Source organism: Agelaius phoeniceus, chromosome 38 (assembly GCF_051311805.1).
Source record: "Agelaius phoeniceus isolate bAgePho1 chromosome 38, bAgePho1.hap1, whole genome shotgun sequence".
Classification (NCBI taxonomy): Eukaryota; Metazoa; Chordata; class Aves; order Passeriformes; family Icteridae; genus Agelaius; species Agelaius phoeniceus.
In genome coordinates, this window is record NC_135304.1 from 1774825 (window position 1) to 1794925 (window position 20101).

Genomic DNA, 20101 nt, shown 5'->3' on the forward strand with positions numbered 1-20101 from the left:
GGATTTGGGGTGAAAACCTCGGATTTTGGGCAAAAAACACTGGATTTGGGGTGAAAACCTCGGATTTGGGGCCAAAAACCTCGGATTTGGGGTGAAAACCTCGGATTTTGGGCCAAAACCGTCGGATTTGGGACCGGAGCTGCAGCAGGAGATGGAAACCGCCCGGGTTGGACCCAAAATCTCCAGATTGGAGCCCAAATCAGAGGTGAGAGAGAAAAAAAATCTTAATTTTGGGGGTTGGGAAATGTGGGGCAGAAAATGTTGGGTTTTAGGGTGAAAATGGCCGAGTTTTGTTGCAAAATCCCCAATTTCAGGCTGCAAATTTCCAATTTTTAGGGGAAAAATTTCAGTTTTGCCTTGAAAATTCGGAATTTAGGTGAAAACTCTCAGTTTCAGGTTAGAGCTGCTAAATTTGGGTGAGGATTGTGAGTTTTGGGTTAAAATTTGTGATTTTCAGCTGAAACATCCAATTTTTGGGGTGAGGATTGTGAATTTTGGGTTCAAATTTGTGATTTTGAGTGGAAACATCCAAGTTTTGGGGTTGGCAATAGAAGTTCCAGGCTGAAAAATTCCAATTTTTGGGTGGGAAACCTCCAGCTTTGGGGCAAAAAACGCCAAATTTGGAATAAAAAATAAAAATAAATAAAAAATAATAAATAATAAATAAATAAATAATAAATAATAAAATAAATTTAAAAAAACTTTGGTGCCAGAAATGAGAATTTTGAACCAAAAAAATCTCCAGCTTCTGTCATTAAAATCAAAATTCTCATTTTGGTGTCTGAAAGGCCCAATCTGGGAGTGAATTTTACAATTTTAGACCAAATTTTAGGGTAAAACACCCAAATTTGGGCCTCAGCTCCGTTTCTGCTGAAATCCTCAATTTTGTGTCCTAAAAATGCAAAATTTGGGGCTCCAATTTCCTGATTTGTTGCCAAAAAAATAAACATAATTAGGAAAATCCCAATTTTTTCAGGCTGAAAATCCCAAACTTTGCCTGGAAATGCTGAATTTTACCCTGAAACCTCAAATTTTGGGCTGGAATTCCTGAATTTTGGTCCAAAGATCACAAATTTTAGGTTAAAACCCCTGAATTTTACTCCGAAATTCAAAATTTGTTGCTCCCAACTCCATTTTTCCCTCAAAAATTGGCTTTTTTTGGGTTTATTAAGGGTTGAAAATGTCCAATTGTGTGGCTCAAAATCCCCATTTTGCTGCTGAAAAAAGTGAATTTGGGGCTGAAAATCCCAAATTTTTTACTTGACAGCCTCAAATTTCATGCTGCAAACCTCACTTTTGGCCCAAAACTGCCATTTTTCAGGCATGAAAATCCTTATTTTTATTTTTTTCCTTGAAACCTCAAATTTCGGGGCCAAAAATGCCAAATTTTCAGTTCAAACCCCCAATTTCGGGGCTGAAAAAAATTCATTTTCAGGCTGAAAATTGCAAATTTCGAGCTGAAAACTTCAAATTTAGAGGCTGAAAGATGCTGGAATTTGGGGTGCCAGGCCTGAATTTGGGGTGAAAGCGCTGGAATTTGGGGTGTCAGGCCTGAATTTGGGGTGAAAGTGCTGGAATTTGGGGTGTCAGGGCCTGAATTTGGGGTGAAAGCGCTGAAATTTGGGGTGTCAGGGCCTGAATTTGGGGTGAAAGCGCTGAAATTTGGGGTGTCAGGCCTGAATTTGGGGTGAAAGCGCTGAAATTTGGGGTGTCAGGCCTGAATTTGGGGTGTCCCTTCCTGTTTTGGGGTGTCCCAGTTTTGGGGTGCCAGTGTGGAATTCTGTCCCCGTTTTGAGGTGTCTGTAGGGTTTTGGGGCACCTTTCCCCATTTTTGGGGGCACCATTCCCATTTTTTGGTGATGCCATTCCAGGTTTTGGGGGCACCATTCCCCATTTTTGGGGGTGCCATTCCCCATTTTGGGGTGTCAGTGTGGAATTTGGGGGCGCCATCCCCCATTTTTTGGGGGCACCATTCCCCATTTTTTGGGGTTCCATTCCCCATTTTTGGGGGTCATTCCCCATTTTGGGGGTGCCATTCCCAGTTTTTTTGGGGCCGCCATTCCCCATTTTTTTTTGGTGATGCCATCCCTCATTTTTGGGGTGCCATCCCCCATTTTTTAGGGGTGCCAGTGTGGAATTTGGGGCGCCATTCCCGAATTTTTGGGACACCATTCTCCATTTTGGGGTGTCAGTGTGGAATTTGGAGTGCCATTCTCCATTTTTTTGGGGCTCCATTCCCCATTTTTGGGGCACCATTTTTTGGGATACTATTCCCCATTTTTTGAGTGCCATCCCCCGTTTTTTGGGGTGCCATTCCCCATTTTTTGGGGTGCCGTTCTCCATTTTTGGGGCGCCATTCCCCGTTTTTTGGGGTTGTCATCCCCCATTTTTGGGGTGCCATTCCCGGTTCTAGTCTGTTCCCCCATTTTTGGGGGCACCATCCCCCGTTTTTTTGGGGCTGCCATTCCCATTTTTGGGGCTCCATCCCCCATTTTTGGGGGTGCCATTCCCGAGTTTTTGGGGCGTCATCCCCTTTTTTTTGGGGTTCCATCCCCGTTTTTTTGGGGCACCATTCCCCAATTTTTGGGGGTGCAATTCCCATTTTTTAGGGCGCCATCCCCCATTTTTTTGGGGTGTCCCCCGCCCCGGCCCTGCCCCCGCTCTGGCCGGAGCTGATAAGGCCCTGGCCCCGCCCGCCCCCCCCAGCAACCGCCGTGGCCCCAGGATCTGATAAGGCCTTATCAGCCCCCGGCAGCCCCGGGGCCGTTACCGCCCCCCCGGATGCACCCCAAAACCCCAGAACGCCCCAAAATCCCCCAAAAATCCCCAAAATCCCCCAAAACCCCCCAGACCCCGCAGGCCCCGCAGCGCCAGGTGAGCTCTGCCCCCCCCAAACCCCCCCGGGACCCCCCAAAGGTTTTGGGGTGTCCAAGGAGGGGGGGGAGGGGTAGGGGTGGGGTCCTGGAGCCCCTCCCACCTTCCCCCCCCCACCCCGTGTCCGTCCGTCTGTCCGGGCGGGACAGGGACAGACAGGGACAGAGGGACAGGGACGGACACGGCGGCTCCAGGTCAGGGACCCCCAACCCCACCCCGGGTTTGGGGGTTCAGGGGGGTCCGGGACCCCAAAAAGGCCCCCCCGGGGTGGGGGGGAGGGGTCGGGGGGGGGTTGGGGGTTTGGGATCCCCAGTTTGGGGATTTTGGGGTTTGGGGGTGCCTGGTTTGGGGATTTGGGACCCCCCAATTTGGGGATTTTGGGGTTTGGGGATTCCCAGAGGTTTGGGACCCCCCAATCTGGGGATTTTGGGGTTTGGGGTGCCCAGTTTGGGGATTTTGGGGGTGCCCAGTTTGGGGGTCCCCAGGGGTTTGGGGGTCCCCAATTTGGGGATTTGGGGTTTGGGGGTGCCCAGTTTGGGGATTTTGGGGTGCCTGGTTTGGGGGTTTCGGGTGTTTGGGGGTGCCCAGGGGTTTGGGGGACCCCCCAGTTTGGGGATTTCGCGGTTTGGGGGTGCCCAGTTTGGGAATTTTGGGGTTTGGGGTCCCCAGGGGTTTGGGGGTCCTCAGTTTGGGGATTTTGGGGTTTGGGATCCCCAGTTTGGGGGTTCCCAGGGGTTTGGGGCCCCACAATTTGGGGATTTTGGGGTTTGGGGGTGCCCGGTTTGGGGGTCCCCAGGGGTTTGGGGGTTCCAGGTTTGGGGGTTTCGGGTGTTTGGGGGTTCCCAGGGGTTTGGGACCCCCCAATTTGGGGATTTGGGGGTTTGGGGGTGCCCGGTTTGGGGATTTTGGGGGTGCCCAGTTTGGGGGTCCAAAGGGGTTTGAGGATCCCCGGTTTGGGGATTTTGGGGTTTGGGGGTCCCAGGTTTGAGGATTTTGAGGTTTGGGGGTGCCCATGGGTTTGGGACCCCCAGTTTGGGGATTTTGGGGTTTGGGGGCGCCTGGTTTGGGGGTTTGGGGGTTTCGAGTGTTTGGGACCCCCCGATTTGGGGATTTGGGGTTTGGGGGTGCCTGTTTGGGGATTTTGGGGGTTTCGGGGTTTGGGGGTTCCCAGGGGTTTGGGACCCCCCAGTTTGGGGATTTTGGGGTTTGGAGGTGCCCAATTTGGGTCCCCAGGGGTTTGGGACCCCCTGATTTGGGGTTTGGGGGTGCCCAGTTTGGGGGTGCCTGGTTTGGGGGTTTCGGGGGTTTGGGGGTTCCCAGAGGTTTGGGGATTTTGGGGTTTTGGGGTCCCAGGTTTGGGAATTTTGGAGTTTTTGGGGTTTGGGGGTCCCCAGTTTGGGGTGGTCAGAGTTTGGGGGTTCCCAGGGGTTATGGGGTCCCCATTTGGGGGTGCCCAGTTTGGGGATTTTGGGGTTTGGGGGTGCCCAGTTTGGGGGTTCCCAGGGGTTTGGGGGTCCTCAGTTTGGGGATTTTGGGGTTTGGGGGTTTCGGGTGTTTGGGGGTCCCCAGGGGTTTAGGATCCCCAGTTTGGAGAATTTGGGGTTTGGGGGTTCCCATGGGTTTGGGACCCCCAATTGGGGATTTTGGGGGTGCCCACTTTGGGGATTTTGGGGTTTGGGGGCGCCTGGTTTAGGGGGTTTGGGGGTTTCGGGTGTTTGGGGGTCCCAGGTTTGGGGATTTTGGAGTTTTTGGGGTTTTTGGGGTTTTTGGAGTTTGGGGATTTTGGGGTGCCTGGTTTGGGGGTTTCGGGCGTTTGGGGGTTCCCAGGGGTTTGGGGGTCCCAGGTTTGGGGATTTTGGGGTTTGGGGGTGCCCAGTTTGGGGTGGTCAGGGTTTGGGGGTTCCCAGGTGTTTTGGGATCCCAAATTTGGGGGTTTGGGGGCACCCGGGGGTTTGGGGGTTCACAGGGGTTTTGGGACCCCCTAATTTGGAGATTTTGGGGTTTGGGGGTTCCCAGTTTGGGGATTTTGGGGTTTGGGGATCTCCGGTTTGGGCATTTCAGGGTTTGGGGCCCCCTAATTTGGGGATTTCAGAGTTTGGGGGTTCTCAGAGGTTTGGGACCCCCCAGTTTGGGGATTTTGGCGTTTGGGGGCACCCAGGAGTTTGGGACCCCCCCAGTTTGGGGATTTTGGGGTTCGGGGTCCCCAGTTTGGGGATTTGAGGGTTTGGGGGTCCCCAGGGCTCCGTGGGAGGATTTTTGGGGTGCAGCTGTGACCTGCAGGGGTTGGGGACCCCCAAATCCCCATTTGGGCAACCTGGGAGTCCTGGGGGTCCTGGGGGTGATTGGGGGGCATTGGGGGCTTTGGGGTCACGCAGGAACTTTGGGGTGCTCATGTGGGGCTCTACAGGGGTTTTGGGGGGCTGGTTTGGGATCCCACAGGGGTTTTTGGGGGGCTGGTTTGGGATCCCACAGGGGTTTGGGGTGCTGACCTGGGGGCTCTGCAGGCACCCCCCATAGATTTGGGGTCCCACAGGATTTTTGGGTTTTTGGGGTGCTGATCTGGGGTCCCACAGAGGTTTTTGGGGTGCTGCTCTGGCTCTGTCTGCAGGCACACCCTGTGCCGGTTTTGGGGTGCTGACCTGGGATTTTTGGGGTCCCAGAGGGGTTTTTGGGGTGCTGGTCTGGGGTCCCAGAGGGGTTTTTGGGGTGCTCACCTGGGCTCTCTCTGCAGGCTCCCCCGGGCCGGTTTTGGGGTCACTCAGGGGTTTTTGGGGTGCTGATTTGGGGTTTTTGGGGTTCAGTTTTGGTGTTTTTGGGGCGCTGACCTGGGCTCTCTCCGCAGGCTCCCACGGGCCGGTTTTGGGGGGCTGATTTGGGGTTTTTGGGGTTCAGTTTTGGGGTTTTTGGGGTGCTGATTTGGGGTTTTTGGGGTGCTGATTTGGGGTTTTTGGGGTTCAGCTTTGGGGTTTTTGGGGTGCTGACCTGGGCTCTCTCCGCAGGCTCCCCCGGGCCGGTTTTGGGGTCCCAGAGGGGTTTTTGGGGTTCAGTTTTGGGGTTTTTGGGGTTCAGTTTTGGTGTTTTTGGGGCGCTGACCTGGGCTCTCTCCGCAGGCTCCCCCGGGCCGGTTTTGGGGTGCTGATTTGGGGTTTTTGGGGTTCTGCTCTGGTGTTTTTGGGGTGCTGACCTGGGCTCTCTCCGCAGGCTCCCCCGGGCCGGTTTTGGGGTCCCCCATGGAGTTTGTGACGCTGGGGGGGCCGGAGGGGCCCCCCCCGTTCCCGGACGAGGCCGGGCCCTTCCTGGGGCTGGGGGCGCCCGAGGGGCTGGAGCCGGGGGGGCTGCTGGGACCCTTCCCCCCCGCGCCAGGTACCCAGGGTCACCCCAATGTCACCCTAATGTCACCCAATGTCACCCCCGGGTCACCCCAATGTCACCCAATGTCACCCCAATGTCACCCCTGTCACCCCAATGTCACCTGTGTCACTGTGCCACCCCAATGTCACCCCAGTGTCACCCCCAATGTCACACCTGTATCACCCCAGTGTCACCCCCAATGTCACCCCTGGGTCACCCCCGGGTCATCCCCAATGTCACCCCCAATGTCACCCCTGTGTCACCCCCGGGTCACCCCTGTGTCACCCCAATGTCACCCCAATGTCACCCCAATGTCACACCTGGGTCACCCCTGTGTCACCCCAATGTCACCCCCTGTGTCACCCCAATGTCACCCCAGTGTCACCCCAATGTCACCCCTGTGTCACCCCAGTGTCACCCCAATGTCACCCCTGGGTCACCCCAATGTCACCCCAATGTCACCCCTGGGTCACCCCCGGGTCATCCCCAATGTCACCCCCATGTCACCCCAATGTCACCCCAATGTCACCCCTTGTGTAATCCTCATGTCACCCCTGTGTCACCTGTGTCACTGTGTCACCCCCAATGTCACCCCCGGGTCACCCCAATGTCACCCCTGTGTCACCCCAATGTCACCCCTGGGTCACCCCAATGTCACCCCAAAGTCACCCTCTGTGTCATCCTCATGTCACCCCTGGGTCACCCCAATGTCATCCCCCTGTCACCTCTGTGTCAACCCCCTGTCACCCCTGTGTCATCTGTGTCACTCTGTCACCCCCCCCGTGTCACCTGGGTCACTCCTGGGTCACCCGTGTGTCACCTGTACCTGTGTCACCCCCCATGTCACCCCTGTGTCACCCCCCATGTCACCCCTGTGTCACCCCCTGTGTCATCCCTGTGTCACCTGGGTCACCTGTACCTGTGTCACCCCCTGTGTCACCCCCGTGTCCCCGGTGTCACCTGTGTCCTCCCTGTCCCTTCTGTCCCCCCCCGTCCCCTCTGTCCCCAAAGCCCCACAACCCCCACATGTTCTCTCTGTCCCCCCTGCTGTGTCCCCCATGTCCCTCCATCCTCCTTGCCCCCAATGTCCCCAGTGTCCCCACACGTGTCCCTGTGCCCCTTCCCCAATGTCCCCAATGTCCCCGATGTCCCCCTGAGCCACCCCTCACCGCTGTCCCTCCATTTCCCCCGTGTCCCCAAGATCCCCCTTGTCCCTGATGTCCCTGTGTGTCCCCAATGTCCCCCCTCTGTGCCTGATGTCCCCAATCAGTGCCACCCTGTCCCCCTCTGTCCCTGATGTCCCCCCATGTCCTCAATGCCCTCCCCTGTGTCCCCGATGTCCCCCGTGTCCCCAATATCCCCCAGTGTCGCCCCCATCCCCCATGTCCCCAGTGTCCCCATGGCCCACCATCCCTGGTGTCCCCCTGTCCCCAATGTTCCTGTGTCCCCCCGTGTCCCCAATGTCCCCCACATATCTCCCCCTGTCCCTGATGTCCCCCCAATGTCTCCACTGTCCCTAATGTCCCCTCAATGCCCCCCATGTCCCTGACATCCCTGTGTGTCCCCCCCTGTCCCCAATGTCCCCCGCAATGTCCCCACAATGTCCCCAGGCCGGCTGTCCCTGGTGCCCTGGGCTGAGGGGGGGTCCCTGGTGTCCCCACTGTCCCCAATGTCCCCAATGTCCCCAATGTCCCCTCAGTGTCCCCAATGTCCCCACTGTCCCCAATGTCCCCAGGCCGGCTGTCCCTGGTGCCCTGGGCTGAGGGGGTCCCTGGTGTCCCCAATGTCCCCTCAGTGTCCCCAATGTCCCCCCAATGTCCCCAGGCCGGCTGTCCCTGGTGCCCTGGGCTGAGGGGGGGTCCCCGGTGTCCCCAATGTCCCCAATGTCCCCTCAATGTCCCCAATGTCCCCAGGCCGGCTGTCCCTGGTGCCCTGGGCTGAGGGGGGTCCCTGGGGTGTCCCTGGTGTCCCCAATGTCCCCAGTGTCCCCTCAGTGTCCCCAATGTCCCCAGGCCGGCTGTCCCTGGTGCCCTGGGCTGAGGGGGGGGTCCCTGTGTCCCCAATGTCCCCTCAGTGTCCCCTCAGTGTCCCCAATGTCCCCAGGCCGGCTGTCCCTGGTGCCCTGGGCTGAGGGGGGGTCCCTGGTGTCCCCCAATGTCCCCTCAGTGTCCCCTCAGTGTCCCCAATGTCCCCAGGCCGGCTGTCCCTGGTGCCCTGGGCTGAGGGGGTCCCTGGTGTCCCCCCATGTCCCCTCAATGTCCCCAATGTCCCCTCAGTGTCCCAATGTCCCCAGGCCGGCTGTCCCTGGTGCCCTGGGCTGAGGGGGGGTCCCTGGGGGGTCCCTCCTGGCCCCCTCCCCCCCCGGAGCCCCCCCCGGTTCTGGAGCTGCTGCAGCCCCCCCCGGAGCCCCCCCCCCGCGGGACCCCCCCTGCTGCCCCCCCCGGGAGCCCGAGCTGCGGTGAGAGACTGGGGGGACTGGGATAAACTGGGATGGACTGGGATAAACTGGGAATGGGACTGGGGGGGACTGGGAGGGACTGGGAATGGGACTGGGAGAGACTGGGGGGGACTGGGATAAACTGGGATAAACTGGGAATGGGACTGGAGGGTCTGGGAGAGACTGGGGGGGACTGGATGGACTGGGATGGACTGGGAATGGGACTGGGGTAAACTGGGAATGGGACTGGGAGGGTCTGGGAGAGACTGGGGGGGACTGGGATGGACTGGGATGGACTGGGAATGGGACTGGGATGGACTGGGATGGACTGGGAATGGACTGGGATGACTGGGATAGACTGGGGGGGACTGGGAGAGACTGGGAGAGACTGGGGGGGACTGGGATGGACTGGGATAAACTGGGATAGACTGGGAATGGGACTGGGGGGGACTGGGAGAGACTGGGGGGCACTGGAATAAACTGGGAATGGGACTGGGAATGGGACTGGGAGAGACTGGGGTAAACTGGGAATGGGACTGGGGGGGACTGGGGGGGGGACTGGGGTAAACTGGGAGAGACTGGGGTAAACTGGGAATGGGACTGGAGAGACTGGGGGGGACTGGGGGGGGACTGGGGTAAACTGGGATGGACTGGGAGAGACTGGGAATGGGACTGGGAGAGACTGGGGGGGACTGGGATAAACTGGGAATGGACTGGGAGAGACTGGGGGGGACTGGGGGGGACTGGGATAGACTGGGGTAAACTGGGGGGGACTGGGGGGGACTGGGAATAAACTGGGATAAACTGGGAGAGACTGGGATGGACTGGGGGGGACTGGGAGAGACTGGGATAAACTGGGAATGGGACTGGGAGAGACTGGGGGGGACTGGGGTAAACTGGGTAAACTGGAATGGGACTGGGGTAAACTGGGAATGGGACTGGGAATGGGACTGGGGGGACTGGGATGGACTGGGATAAACTGGGATAAACTGGGATAAACTGGGATAGACTGGGAATGGGACTGGGAATGGACTGGGAATGGGACTGGGGGGGACTGGGATAAACTGGGAATGGACTGGGAGAGACTGGGGGGGACTGGAGGGACTGGGAGGGATTGGGAATGGGACTGGGATAAACTGGGAATGGGACTGGGGGGGACTGGGAATGGGACTGGGATGGACTGGGATAAACTGGATAAACTGGGAGGGACTGGATGGACTGGGAATGGGACTGGATGGACTGGGATAAACTGGAGGGACTGGATGGACTGGAGAGATGGGATAAACTGGGAGAGACTGGGAGGGATTGGGAATGGACTGGGATGGACTGGGAATGGGACTTGGGGCACTGGGATCAAACTGGGAGGGACTGGAAGCACTGGGAGGGACTGGGGGGCTCACTGGGTGCACTGGTTCATACTGGGATGCACTGGGAATGAACTGGGCTTGTACTGGTTTATAGTGGAGCTTGTTCTGATCCAGACTGGGGCACAGATTGGTTGTGTTGGCTTCTACTGGTGTATGCTGGTCCATACTGGTTTATACTGGTCAGTGCTGGTTTATACTGGTGTAGGATATGCCATAGCAGTCTGTACCGGTTTATACTGGTGCAGGATATCCTATGGGGGTCTCTATGGCTTATACTGGTCTGTACTGGTCTATACTGGTCCATGCTGGTTTATACTGGTGCAGGATATCCTATGGTGGTCTCTATGGCTTGTACTGGTCCGTACTGGTCTATACTGGTCCATACTGGTTTATACTGGTGCAGGATATCCTATGGGGGTCCTCTATGGTTTGTACTGGTCCGTACTGGTCTATACTGGTCCATGCTGGTTTATACTGGTGCAGGATATGCAGTAGTGGTCTGTACTGGTTTATACTCGTCCATACTGGTTTATACTGGTGCAGGATATGCCATAGCAGTCTGTACTGGTTTATACTGGTCAGTGCTGGTTATACTGGTGTAGGGTATTTTATAGTGGTCTGTACTGGTTTGTACTGGTGTAGGATATGCTATAGCAGTCTGTACTGGTTTATACTGGTCCATACTGGTTTATACTGGTGTAGGATATGCAGTAGTGGTCCGTACTGGTTTATACTGGTGCAGGATATCTATGGTTTGTACTGGTCCATACTGGTTTATACTGGTCCATACTGGTTTATACTGGTGTAGGATATGCAGTAGTGGTCTGTACTGGTTTATACTGGTGCTTGCTGTTCCATAGCAGTCTGTACTGGTTTATACTGGTCTGTACTGGTTTATACTGGTGCAGGATATTCTACACTGGTCTGTACTGGTTTATACTGGAGCTTACTGTTCCACAGTGGTCCATACTGGTCCATACTGGTTTATACTGGTTGATACTGGGCAGAGTGTGGGAACTGGGGGGTGGGTGCTCTGCTGGTCCATGTGGGTTTCTACTGGTCTGTACTGGTTTCTACTGGTCTGTACTGGGCAGAAAGTCTGAACTGTGGGGTGCTGCCCTCTGGTGGTCTGTAGTGGTTTATACTGGGCCATACTGGTCTGTACTGGTGCAGACTGGTCTACACTGGTCCGTACTGGTTCTCACCAGTCCATACTGGTCCATACTGCTCTGCAGTGTCCCATACTGGTCCTTACTGGTCCATACTGTCCCATATTGGTTCTCACCAGTCCATACTGCTCCAGTCCATACTGCTCCCTCTGGTCCGTACTGGCCCATACTGGTCTGCAGTGTCCCATACTGGTTCTTACTGGTCCATACTGTCCCATACTGGTCCTTACTGTCCCATACTGGTCCTTACTGGTCCGTGCTGGTCTGTATGAGTCCATACTGTCCCATACTGGTCTATACTGTCCCATATTGGTCCATACTGGCACATACTGGTCTGTGCTGGTCTGTATGGGTCCATACTGGTCCATACTGGTCCTTACTGTCCCGCAGTGGTCCATACTGGTCTATACTGTCCCATACTGGTCCGTACTGGTCTGTATTGGTCCATACTGGTCCATACTGTCCCATACTGGTCCGTACCGGTCCATACTGTCCTGTACTGGTTCTTACTGGTCCATACTGGCGCATACTGGTCCGTACGGGTCCATACTATCCCATACTGGTCCATACTGGCCCATATTGGTCCATACTGGTCGATACTGTCCCGTGCTGGTCTGTATGGGTCTGTACTGTCCCTTACTGGTCCATACTGGTCCGTACTGTCCCTCACTGTCCCATACTGGTCTGTACTGGTCTGTACTGGTCCGTACTGGTCCATACTGGTCCGTACTGGTCCATACTGTCCTATACTGTCCCGTACTGGTTTTTACTGGTCCATACTGGTCCGTACTGTCCCTCACTGTCCCGTACTGGTCCGTACTGGTCCTTACTGGTCCATACTGTCCCGTACTGGTCCGTACTGATCCGTACTGGTCCATACTGTCCTATACTGTCCCGTACTGGTTTTTACTGGTCTATACTGGCCCGTACTGGCCCATACTGGTCTGTATGGGTCTATACTGTCCCATACCGGTCCTTACTGATCCTTACTGGTCTATACTGTCCCGTACTGTCCTGTACTGGTCCATACTGGTCCATAGCGGTCCTTACTGGTCCATACTGGTCCATACTGTCCCGTACTGGTCCATACTGGTCCTCACTGTCCCGTACTGGTCCATACTGGTCCATACTGGTTCTCACTGTCCCGTACTGGTCCATACTGGTCCATACTGGTCCTCACTGTCCCTCACTGGTCCATACTGGGCAGAGGCGCGCGAGTGCGTGAACTGCGGGGCGACGGCGACGCCGCTGTGGCGCCGGGACGGCACCGGGCACTACCTGTGCAACGCCTGCGGGCTGTACCACCGGCTGAACGGGCACAACCGGCCCCTGATCCGCCCCAAGAAGCGCCTGGTGAGAGCCCAGACACACCCCACACACAGCCCAAAACCACCCCAAAACCAGCCCAGACACACCCCAAACACAGCCCAAAAACACAGCCCAAACACAGCCCAAAAACACAGCCCAAAACCAGCCCAAAACGGCCCCAAAAACACACCCCAAACACAGCCCAAAAACACAGCCCAAACACAGCCCAAAAACACAGCCCAAAAACACAGCCCAAAAATACCCCAAATACAGCCCAAAAACACAACCCAAACACAGACCCCAAAAATGCCCCAAACACGCCCCAAACACACACCCCTGATCCACCCCAAGAAGCGCCTGGTGAGAGCCCAGACACACCCCAAACACACACCAAAAACACCCCAAAAACACACCCCAAAAATACCCCAAAAACACAATCCAAACACACCCCAAACACACCCCAAACACACCCCAAAACAGCCCCAAAGCAGCCCAAAAACACACCCCAAAAACATGCCCCAAAACCACCCCAAAAACAGCCCAAAACCACCCCAAAAATACCCCAAAACCACAACCCAAACACACCCCCAAAAACAGCCCAAAACCAGCCCAAAACCAGCCCAAAACCACACCCCAAAAACACCCCAAAAACAGCCCAAAAACACGCCCCAAACAGGCCCCAAAAAGAGCCCCAAAACACACCCCAAAAACACCCCCAAAACAGCCCAAAACCAGCCCAAAAACACCCCAGACACACCCCAAACACACCCCAAAAACTACCCCAAATACACCCCAAACACACCCCAAACAGGCCCCAAACACACCCCAAAAACCACCCCAAACAGGCCCCAAAAACACCCCAAACACACCCCAAAACACACCCCAGACACACCCCAAACATGCCCCAAACACACCCCAAAAACACCCCAAACACGCCCCAAAACCACCCCAAAAACAGCCCCAAACACACCCCAAACCCACACCAAAACCAGCCCAAACACACCCCAAACACACACCCCTGGTCCGCCCCTTAAATCCCCCTTTACACCCCCAAATCCACCCCAAACCCCCTCTGCCATCCCCAAATCCCCTCTCAGTGCCCCTAAACCCCCTCTGCCCCCCAAATCCCCTCTCAGTGCCCCCAAACCCCCTCTGTCCCCCCCCCAAATCCCCTCTCAGTGCCCCAAATCCCCTCTCAGACCCCCAAACCCCTCTGTCTCCACCAATCCCCTCTCAGTGCCCCTAAACCCATCTCAGTGCCCCCAAATCCCCTCTGCCCCCCCAATCCCCTTTATCCCTCCCCAAATCCCCTCTCAGTGCCCCCAGTCCCCTCTCAGTGCCCCCCAATCCTCTCTGCCACCCCCAAATCCCCTCTCAGTGCCCCTAAACCCCCTCTGTCCCCCCCAATCCCCTCTCAGTGCCCCCCAATCCCCTCTCAGTGCCCCCAAACCCCCTGGTTTACCCAACCCCTGTCACAGCTGGTGAGCAAACGCGCCGGCACCGTCTGCAGCAACTGCCAGACCAGCACCACCACGCTGTGGAGGCGCAGCCCCCGCGGGGACCCCGTCTGCAACGCCTGCGGGCTCTACTACAAACTGCACCGGGTGAGGGACCCTAAAATATCCCTAAAATATCCCAAAATATCCCTGAGATATCCCAAAATATCCCTGAGATACCCCACACCCCGTCTGCAACGCCTGTGGGCTGTACTACAAACTGCACCGGGTGAGGGACCCTAAAATATCCCTAAAATATCCCAAAATATCCCTGAGATACCCCAAAATATCCCTGAGATATCCCACACCCCGTCTGCAACGCCTGCGGGCTCTACTACAAACTGCACCGGGTGAGGGACCCCAAAACATCCCTGAGATATCCCAAAATATCCCTAAAGTATCCTGAAAATATCCCACACCCCGTGTGCAATGCCTGTGGGCTGTACTACAAACTGCACCGGGTGAGAGACCCTAAAATATCCCTAAAACCACCCCAAAATATCCCAAAATATCCCAAAATATCCCGAAAATATCCCACACCCCGTCTGCAACGCCTGCGGCCTCTACTACAAACTGCACCGGGTGAGAGACCCCAAAATAACCCAAAATATCCCTAAATATCCCAAAATATCCCTGAGCAACCCCAAACCCCGTCTGCAACACCTGCGGCCTCTACTACAAACTGCACCAGGTGAGGGACCCCAAAATAACCCTAAAATATCCCTAAAATATCCCAAAATATCCTTAAATATCCCAAAACATCCCCAAAATATCCCAAAATATCCAAACCCCGTCTGCAATGCCTGTGGCTTGTACTACGAACTGCACCGGGTGAGAGACCCCAGAACAACCCTAAAACCACCCTAAAATATCCCAAAATATCCCAAAATATTCCTGAGATACCCCACACCCCGTGTGCAACGCCTGCGGCCTCTACTACAAACTGCACCGGGTGAGGGACCCTAAAATATCCCAAAATATCCCTAAAACACCCCAAAAGATCCCTAAATACCCATAAAACACCCCAAAATACCTGTAAAACATTCCTAAAATGCCCCTAAAATATCCCTAAAACCCCCCAAACCCCAATCCCTGTGGGCTGTACTACGAACTGCACCAGGTGAGGGACCCCAAAACCACCCTAAAATATCCCTGAAATAACCCCAAAATGCCCCAAAACATCCCCGAGTCACCCCAAAACCGGGCCAGGACATCCCAAACCCCAAATGCCCCCGGTTCAAGGGGGGAGATGGGGCCTGGGGGGGAATTTTTGGGCGCCCATCACTGATGGGGGTGGGGGTCCAAGACATCACCCCCAGATTTTGGGACCCCTGGATTTGGGGACCACCCCCGGATTTCAGGATCCACCCCCAGATTTTGGGACCCCTGGATTTGGGGACCCCTGGATTTGGGGACCCCCTCCTCCAGGTTTTGGGACTGCCCCGGATTTGGGGACCACCCCCGGATTTCAGGATCCACCCCCAGATTTTGGGACCACCCTGGATTGGGGACCCCCCCTCCCCTGGGTTTTGGGACTCCTGGATCAGATTTGGAGACCCCCCCCCCCCCAGATTTTGGGACCACCCTGGATTTGGGGACCCCCCATCCCAGATTTGGGGAATCCCCCCAGATTTCGGGGACCCCCCCCAGATTTCAGGACAACCCCGGATTTTGGGACAACCCCGGATTGGGGACCCCCCTCCCCAGGGTTTGGGACTCTTGGCTCGGATTTGGGGTCATCCCCAGATTTGGGGACCACCCCAAATTTCAGGATCCCCCCTGGATTTTGGGACCACCCTGGAGTTGGGAACCCCCTGCCCCAGGTTTTGGGACTCCTGGCCTGGATTTGGGGACACCCCCGGGATTTGGGGACACCCCCGGATTTGGGGAATCCCCCTGGATTTTGGGACCGCCCTGGATTTGCTGAACCCTCTCCCCCGGGTTTTGGGAGCCCTGGCCCGGATTTTGGGATGCCCCCGGATTTGGGGACCCCTCCCCAGATTTCAGGACCCCCCCATAGATTTCAGGACCCACCTGGATTTCGGGACCACCTCCCTGGATCTGGGGACCCCCCCCAGGTTTGGGGACCCCTGGCCCAGATTATGGGACCTCCCCTGGATTTGGGGACCCCCCCCAGGTTTGGGGACCCCTGGCCCGGATTTTGGGACCCCCCCCGGATTTTGGGGCCCCCCCTAACCAGGTTTCCCCCCGCCCCAGGTGAACCGGCCGCTGACGATGCGCAAGGACGGGATCCAGACCCGCAACCGCAAGGTCTCGGCCAAGGGCAAGAAGCGGCGCCAGGGGGGGGGCGCCGGCGCGCAGGGGGGGGGGGCGCCGGCCCCGGGGGGGGTCCCCGAAACCTCGGCGGGGCCCCCCCTTGCCCCCCCCCCCGCGCCCCCCCCAGCCCCCCCCCCGAGGACCCGGCCCGCGCTCTTCGCCCTCGGGCCGCTCGTCCTGTCCGGGCACCTGCTGCCCTTCCCCGCCCCCGCCGGGCCCTTCCTGGGCGGCGAATTCGGGGCCGCCCCCGCCCCCGGCGCGGCGCCCCCCGGGCTCAGCCCGCAGCTCTAACGGGGGGGGGGGTCCCCAGTACAGTTTGGTACCGACAGAGCCCGGCTCAGCCTCGTTCTTTGGGGGGGAAAATGGGGGGGCGTGTCCACCTGCGGGGTGGGGGCGGGGTTTGGTGGAACTATAAAAATTCATATTAAAGAGGCTTCCCCACTGTGGGCAACGAATGGTTGGACCCAAGATGGCGGCCTCCATGGGCATGGGCAATATGGCGGCCCCTCGAGCACAAACAACATGGCGGCCCCCTGAGCACAACCAACAAGGCGCCCTCCATGAGCACAGCCAACATGGCGGCCTCCATGAGCACAACCAATATGGCGGCCTCCTGAGCACAACCAACATGGCGCCCCCCGCCATCACCACAGCCAATATGGCGCCCTGCATGAGCACAGTCAATATGGCGGCCTCCTGAGCACAGCCAATATGGCGGCCCCATGAGCACAGCCAATATGGCGGCCTCCATGAGCAAAACCAATATGGCCGCCCCCACGAGCACGGGTAACATGGCAACCCGTAAAGCGGTGGCCCCGCCCCACATTGGACCACGCCCCACATTGGACCACGCCTCTCACCGAACCCCGCCCCGTTAAGCCCCGCCCCACTGTTCGCGAGTCCACGCCCCAGGCGTGACCAAGCCAAGCCCCCTCGTGGCCCCGCCCCTTACTCTCGCTCCTGCCCCGCCCGCCCTTGACGTCATCACGGCGCGCCTCGCGCCAGCGTCGCGCGGGGCTGCAGGTGAGTGAGGCGGCTCCGGCCCCGCCCGGGACCCCCGAACCCCCCCGGGACCCCCGAACCCCCCGGAGCCCTCCGGGACCCCCGGAGCCCCTCAGGAGCCCCCGCACCCTCCCCGCCCCATGGAGCTCCCGGCCCGTCCTGGCCCCGTCCCCGCCCTCCGGCCCCGTTTGTTTCCCGCCCGCCCCGCCCCCGCTGTGGCGGCCCCGCCCCGGCTCTGCCCCCGCCCCGCTGTCCCCCCCAGTCCCCGCACGGTGGCCCCCGGTGTCCCCAAACCCGCGCCCATCCCAGGCTCTCGGTGTCCCGCCCCTTCCCCGTGTCCCCTCCCCCGCTGTCCCCCGGTGTCCCCATTGTCGCCTAAGCCGTGTCCCCCGGCATCCCGACCCGTGTCCCCGCCCTGTCCCCCCCCACAGTGTCCCACAGGTGTCCCCCGACCCGTGTCCCACAGGTGTCCCCCCCCATTCTCCCCCCGCTATCCCCATTGTCCCCAACCCGTGTCCCCTCCCCGGTGTCCCCCCCATTGTCCCTAACCCGTGTGTCCCCCATTGTCCCCCATTGTCCCTAACCCGTGTGTCCCCCCGGTGTCCCCCCCATTGTCCCTAACCCGTGTCCCCCCTCCCCATTGTCCCCCATTGTCCCCAGCCCGTGTCCCCCCCATTGTCCCCCATTGTCCCCAACCCGTGTCCCCCCCCCATTGTCCCCCATTGTCCCTAACCCGTGTCCCCCCCCCCGGTGTCCCCCCCATTGTCCCTAACCCGTGTCCCCCCCATTGTCCCCCATTGTCCCTAACCCCATTTCCCCCCCCATTGTCCCCCATTGTCCCCAACCCGTGTCCCCCCCCCCCCATTGTCCCCCATTGTCCCTAACCCGTGTCCCCCCCCAGGCCCCCGCGATGCCCCCCCCCCGCGCGCCGCTAGAGCCCCCCCGGCTGCCATGGTGAGAGGGGCGGGGCCAGCACGGGGCGGGGCAGGGGGCGGGGGCCTCAACGGGCGTGGCCGGAGACCCCGCGCCCCGAAATGGAGCGGGCTCCGCGTGCGGAGGGGGCGGGGCTTGGAGGGGGCGGAGCCTCAAATGGGCGTGGTCACAGCACCACGCCCAAACCTCCGGGCGCATGTGGCTGACACGTGCCGGGCGTGGTCTGTGTGGAGTGGGCGTGGCTAATTGGGCGTGGCCACCCTGGCCCCACCTCCCATTGTACCTGAGGGTTCCGTGGGGGGCGTGGCTCATGGGGTGTGGCTTTGTTATGGGCGGGGTTTAAGTGGGTGAGGTCAGTGGGCGTGGCTCACGGTGGGCGTGGTTTGTGGGCGTGGTCTGAGTGGGGCGTGTCTGACGGTGGGCTCCGCCCAGGGCCGCGCGGGGGCGGCGGCTCCCCCAGCAGGGGGGCGCTGGTCCAGGCGCGCCGGCGCGGGCGCGCGCGGGGCCGGAGGGCGGGGCTGGAGGCGGAGCTACAGCAGCTGGTAACGGGGGGGGGGGGGGGGGGGACCCCAAAAATGGGGGGGGCTGGGATATGGGGGACCCCAGAAATGGGGGGGGTCTGGAATTACAACAGCTGGTAATGGGGGGGACCCCAAAAATGGGGTTTGGGGGGGTCTGGGATATGGGGGGACCCCAAAAATGGGGGGGGGGGGGCTGGGATATGGGGTGGGGGTTGGGAGTTACAGCAGCTGATAATGGGGGGGGGACCCCAAAAATGGGGTTTGGTGGGTATGGGACATGGGGGACCCCAAAAATGGGGTTTGTGGGGTCCGTGGGTCCTGGATATTGGGGAGGAGATGCAGCAACTGCTAATGGGGGGGACCCCAAAAATAGGGGGTGGGGGGCTGGGATATGGGGGGGGGGGTTGGAGTTACAGCAGCTGATAACGGGGGGGGGGACCCCAAAATGGGGCTTGGGGGGTCTGGGATATGGGGGGCCCCAAAAATGGGGTTTGGTGGGTCTAGGATATGAGGGACCCCAAAAATGGGGTTTGGGGGGTCTGGGACATGGGGGACCCCAAAAATGGGGTTTGGGGGGGTCTGGGACATGGGGAGCTGGAGCTTCAGCAGCTGGTAACTGGGGGGGAGGGGGACCCCAAAAATGGGGGGGTTGGGGGGTGGGGCTGGGGCTACAGTGGCTGTTAATGGGTGGGGACCCCCAAAAATGGGAGATTCTGGGGGGCTCTGGGGCTCCTGGGACATTGAGGGGGCTGGAGGCGGAGTTACAGCAGCTGCTAATGGGGGGGACCCCAAAAGTGCGGTTTGGGGGTGCTGGGTGGGGCGCTCCCAATATTGGGGCTGTTGGGGGGGGGGTTCCTGGGGTACCCCAAATTTTGGCATTTTTGGTGAAGGCCCAGCACAGCGGGAGCCCTTTGGGGGGGCCCCGCTGGTTTGTGGGGGTCGTGGTTCAGGACCAGGGGGGGTTTGGGGTCCCTTTGGGGCTGGGGGGCTCCTGGGGGGGGGGTTGGGGTGTCCCAGGAGCCCCCAGACCCCAATTGCCTCCCCCCCCCCACCCTGAGCAGATTTGGGGGCCGAGGCCGCGGCTCCCACCGGGACCGGGCTGGTCAGAGATGGAGGGCACGGGAACGGGCACGGAGACGGACGGTAGGGAGACCCCAAAAACACCCCAAAATATCCCCCAAAATACCCCCCAAACACCCCCCAAAACACCCGCCCAAAATCCCCTGAATCCGCCCAAAAAATCTCCCCAAAATACCCCCCAAAAACCCGCTCAAATACCCCCCAAATACCCTGCAAAATTCCCTGAATCCCCCCAAATACCCCCAAAATCCCCCAAATACCCCCCAAAAAATCCCCAAAATCCCCC

At 58.6% G+C, this 20101-nt stretch overlaps 2 protein-coding genes across 6 annotated transcripts in view; both read left to right on the forward strand.

Moving 5' to 3' along the window:
* Window positions 1-51: 51 nt before the first annotated feature.
* On the forward strand, window positions 52-16607 carry GATA1 (GATA binding protein 1). Of its 5 annotated transcripts, XM_077172575.1 has the most exons (7): window positions 137-205; window positions 5717-5726; window positions 6076-6237; window positions 8519-8683; window positions 12406-12551; window positions 13985-14110; window positions 16220-16607. In XM_077172575.1, exons 1-7 carry the CDS (start codon window positions 152-154, stop codon window positions 16568-16570), a joined length of 1014 nt encoding a protein of 337 aa, XP_077028690.1. In that variant the 5' UTR covers window positions 137-151; the 3' UTR covers window positions 16571-16607. The 5 variants fall into 5 exon arrangements, with proteins under 5 accessions (XP_077028686.1, XP_077028690.1, XP_077028688.1 ...); XM_077172571.1 differs by lacking the exon at window positions 5717-5726 and having other exon boundaries at window positions 52-205; XM_077172573.1 differs by lacking the exons at window positions 137-205; window positions 5717-5726 and adding an exon at window positions 2794-2874.
* Window positions 16608-17016: 409 nt separating this feature from the next.
* The window catches only part of HDAC6 (histone deacetylase 6), a 38573-nt gene continuing 35488 nt past the window's right edge, over window positions 17017-20101 (forward strand). Inside the window, exons 1-4 of the mRNA XM_077172444.1 lie at window positions 17017-17080; window positions 17192-17302; window positions 18503-18756; window positions 19796-19878. Of these exons, the coding sequence (XP_077028559.1) occupies window positions 17017-17080; window positions 17192-17302; window positions 18503-18756; window positions 19796-19878 (512 nt within the window). The remainder of the gene's footprint in view (window positions 17081-17191; window positions 17303-18502; window positions 18757-19795; window positions 19879-20101) is intronic.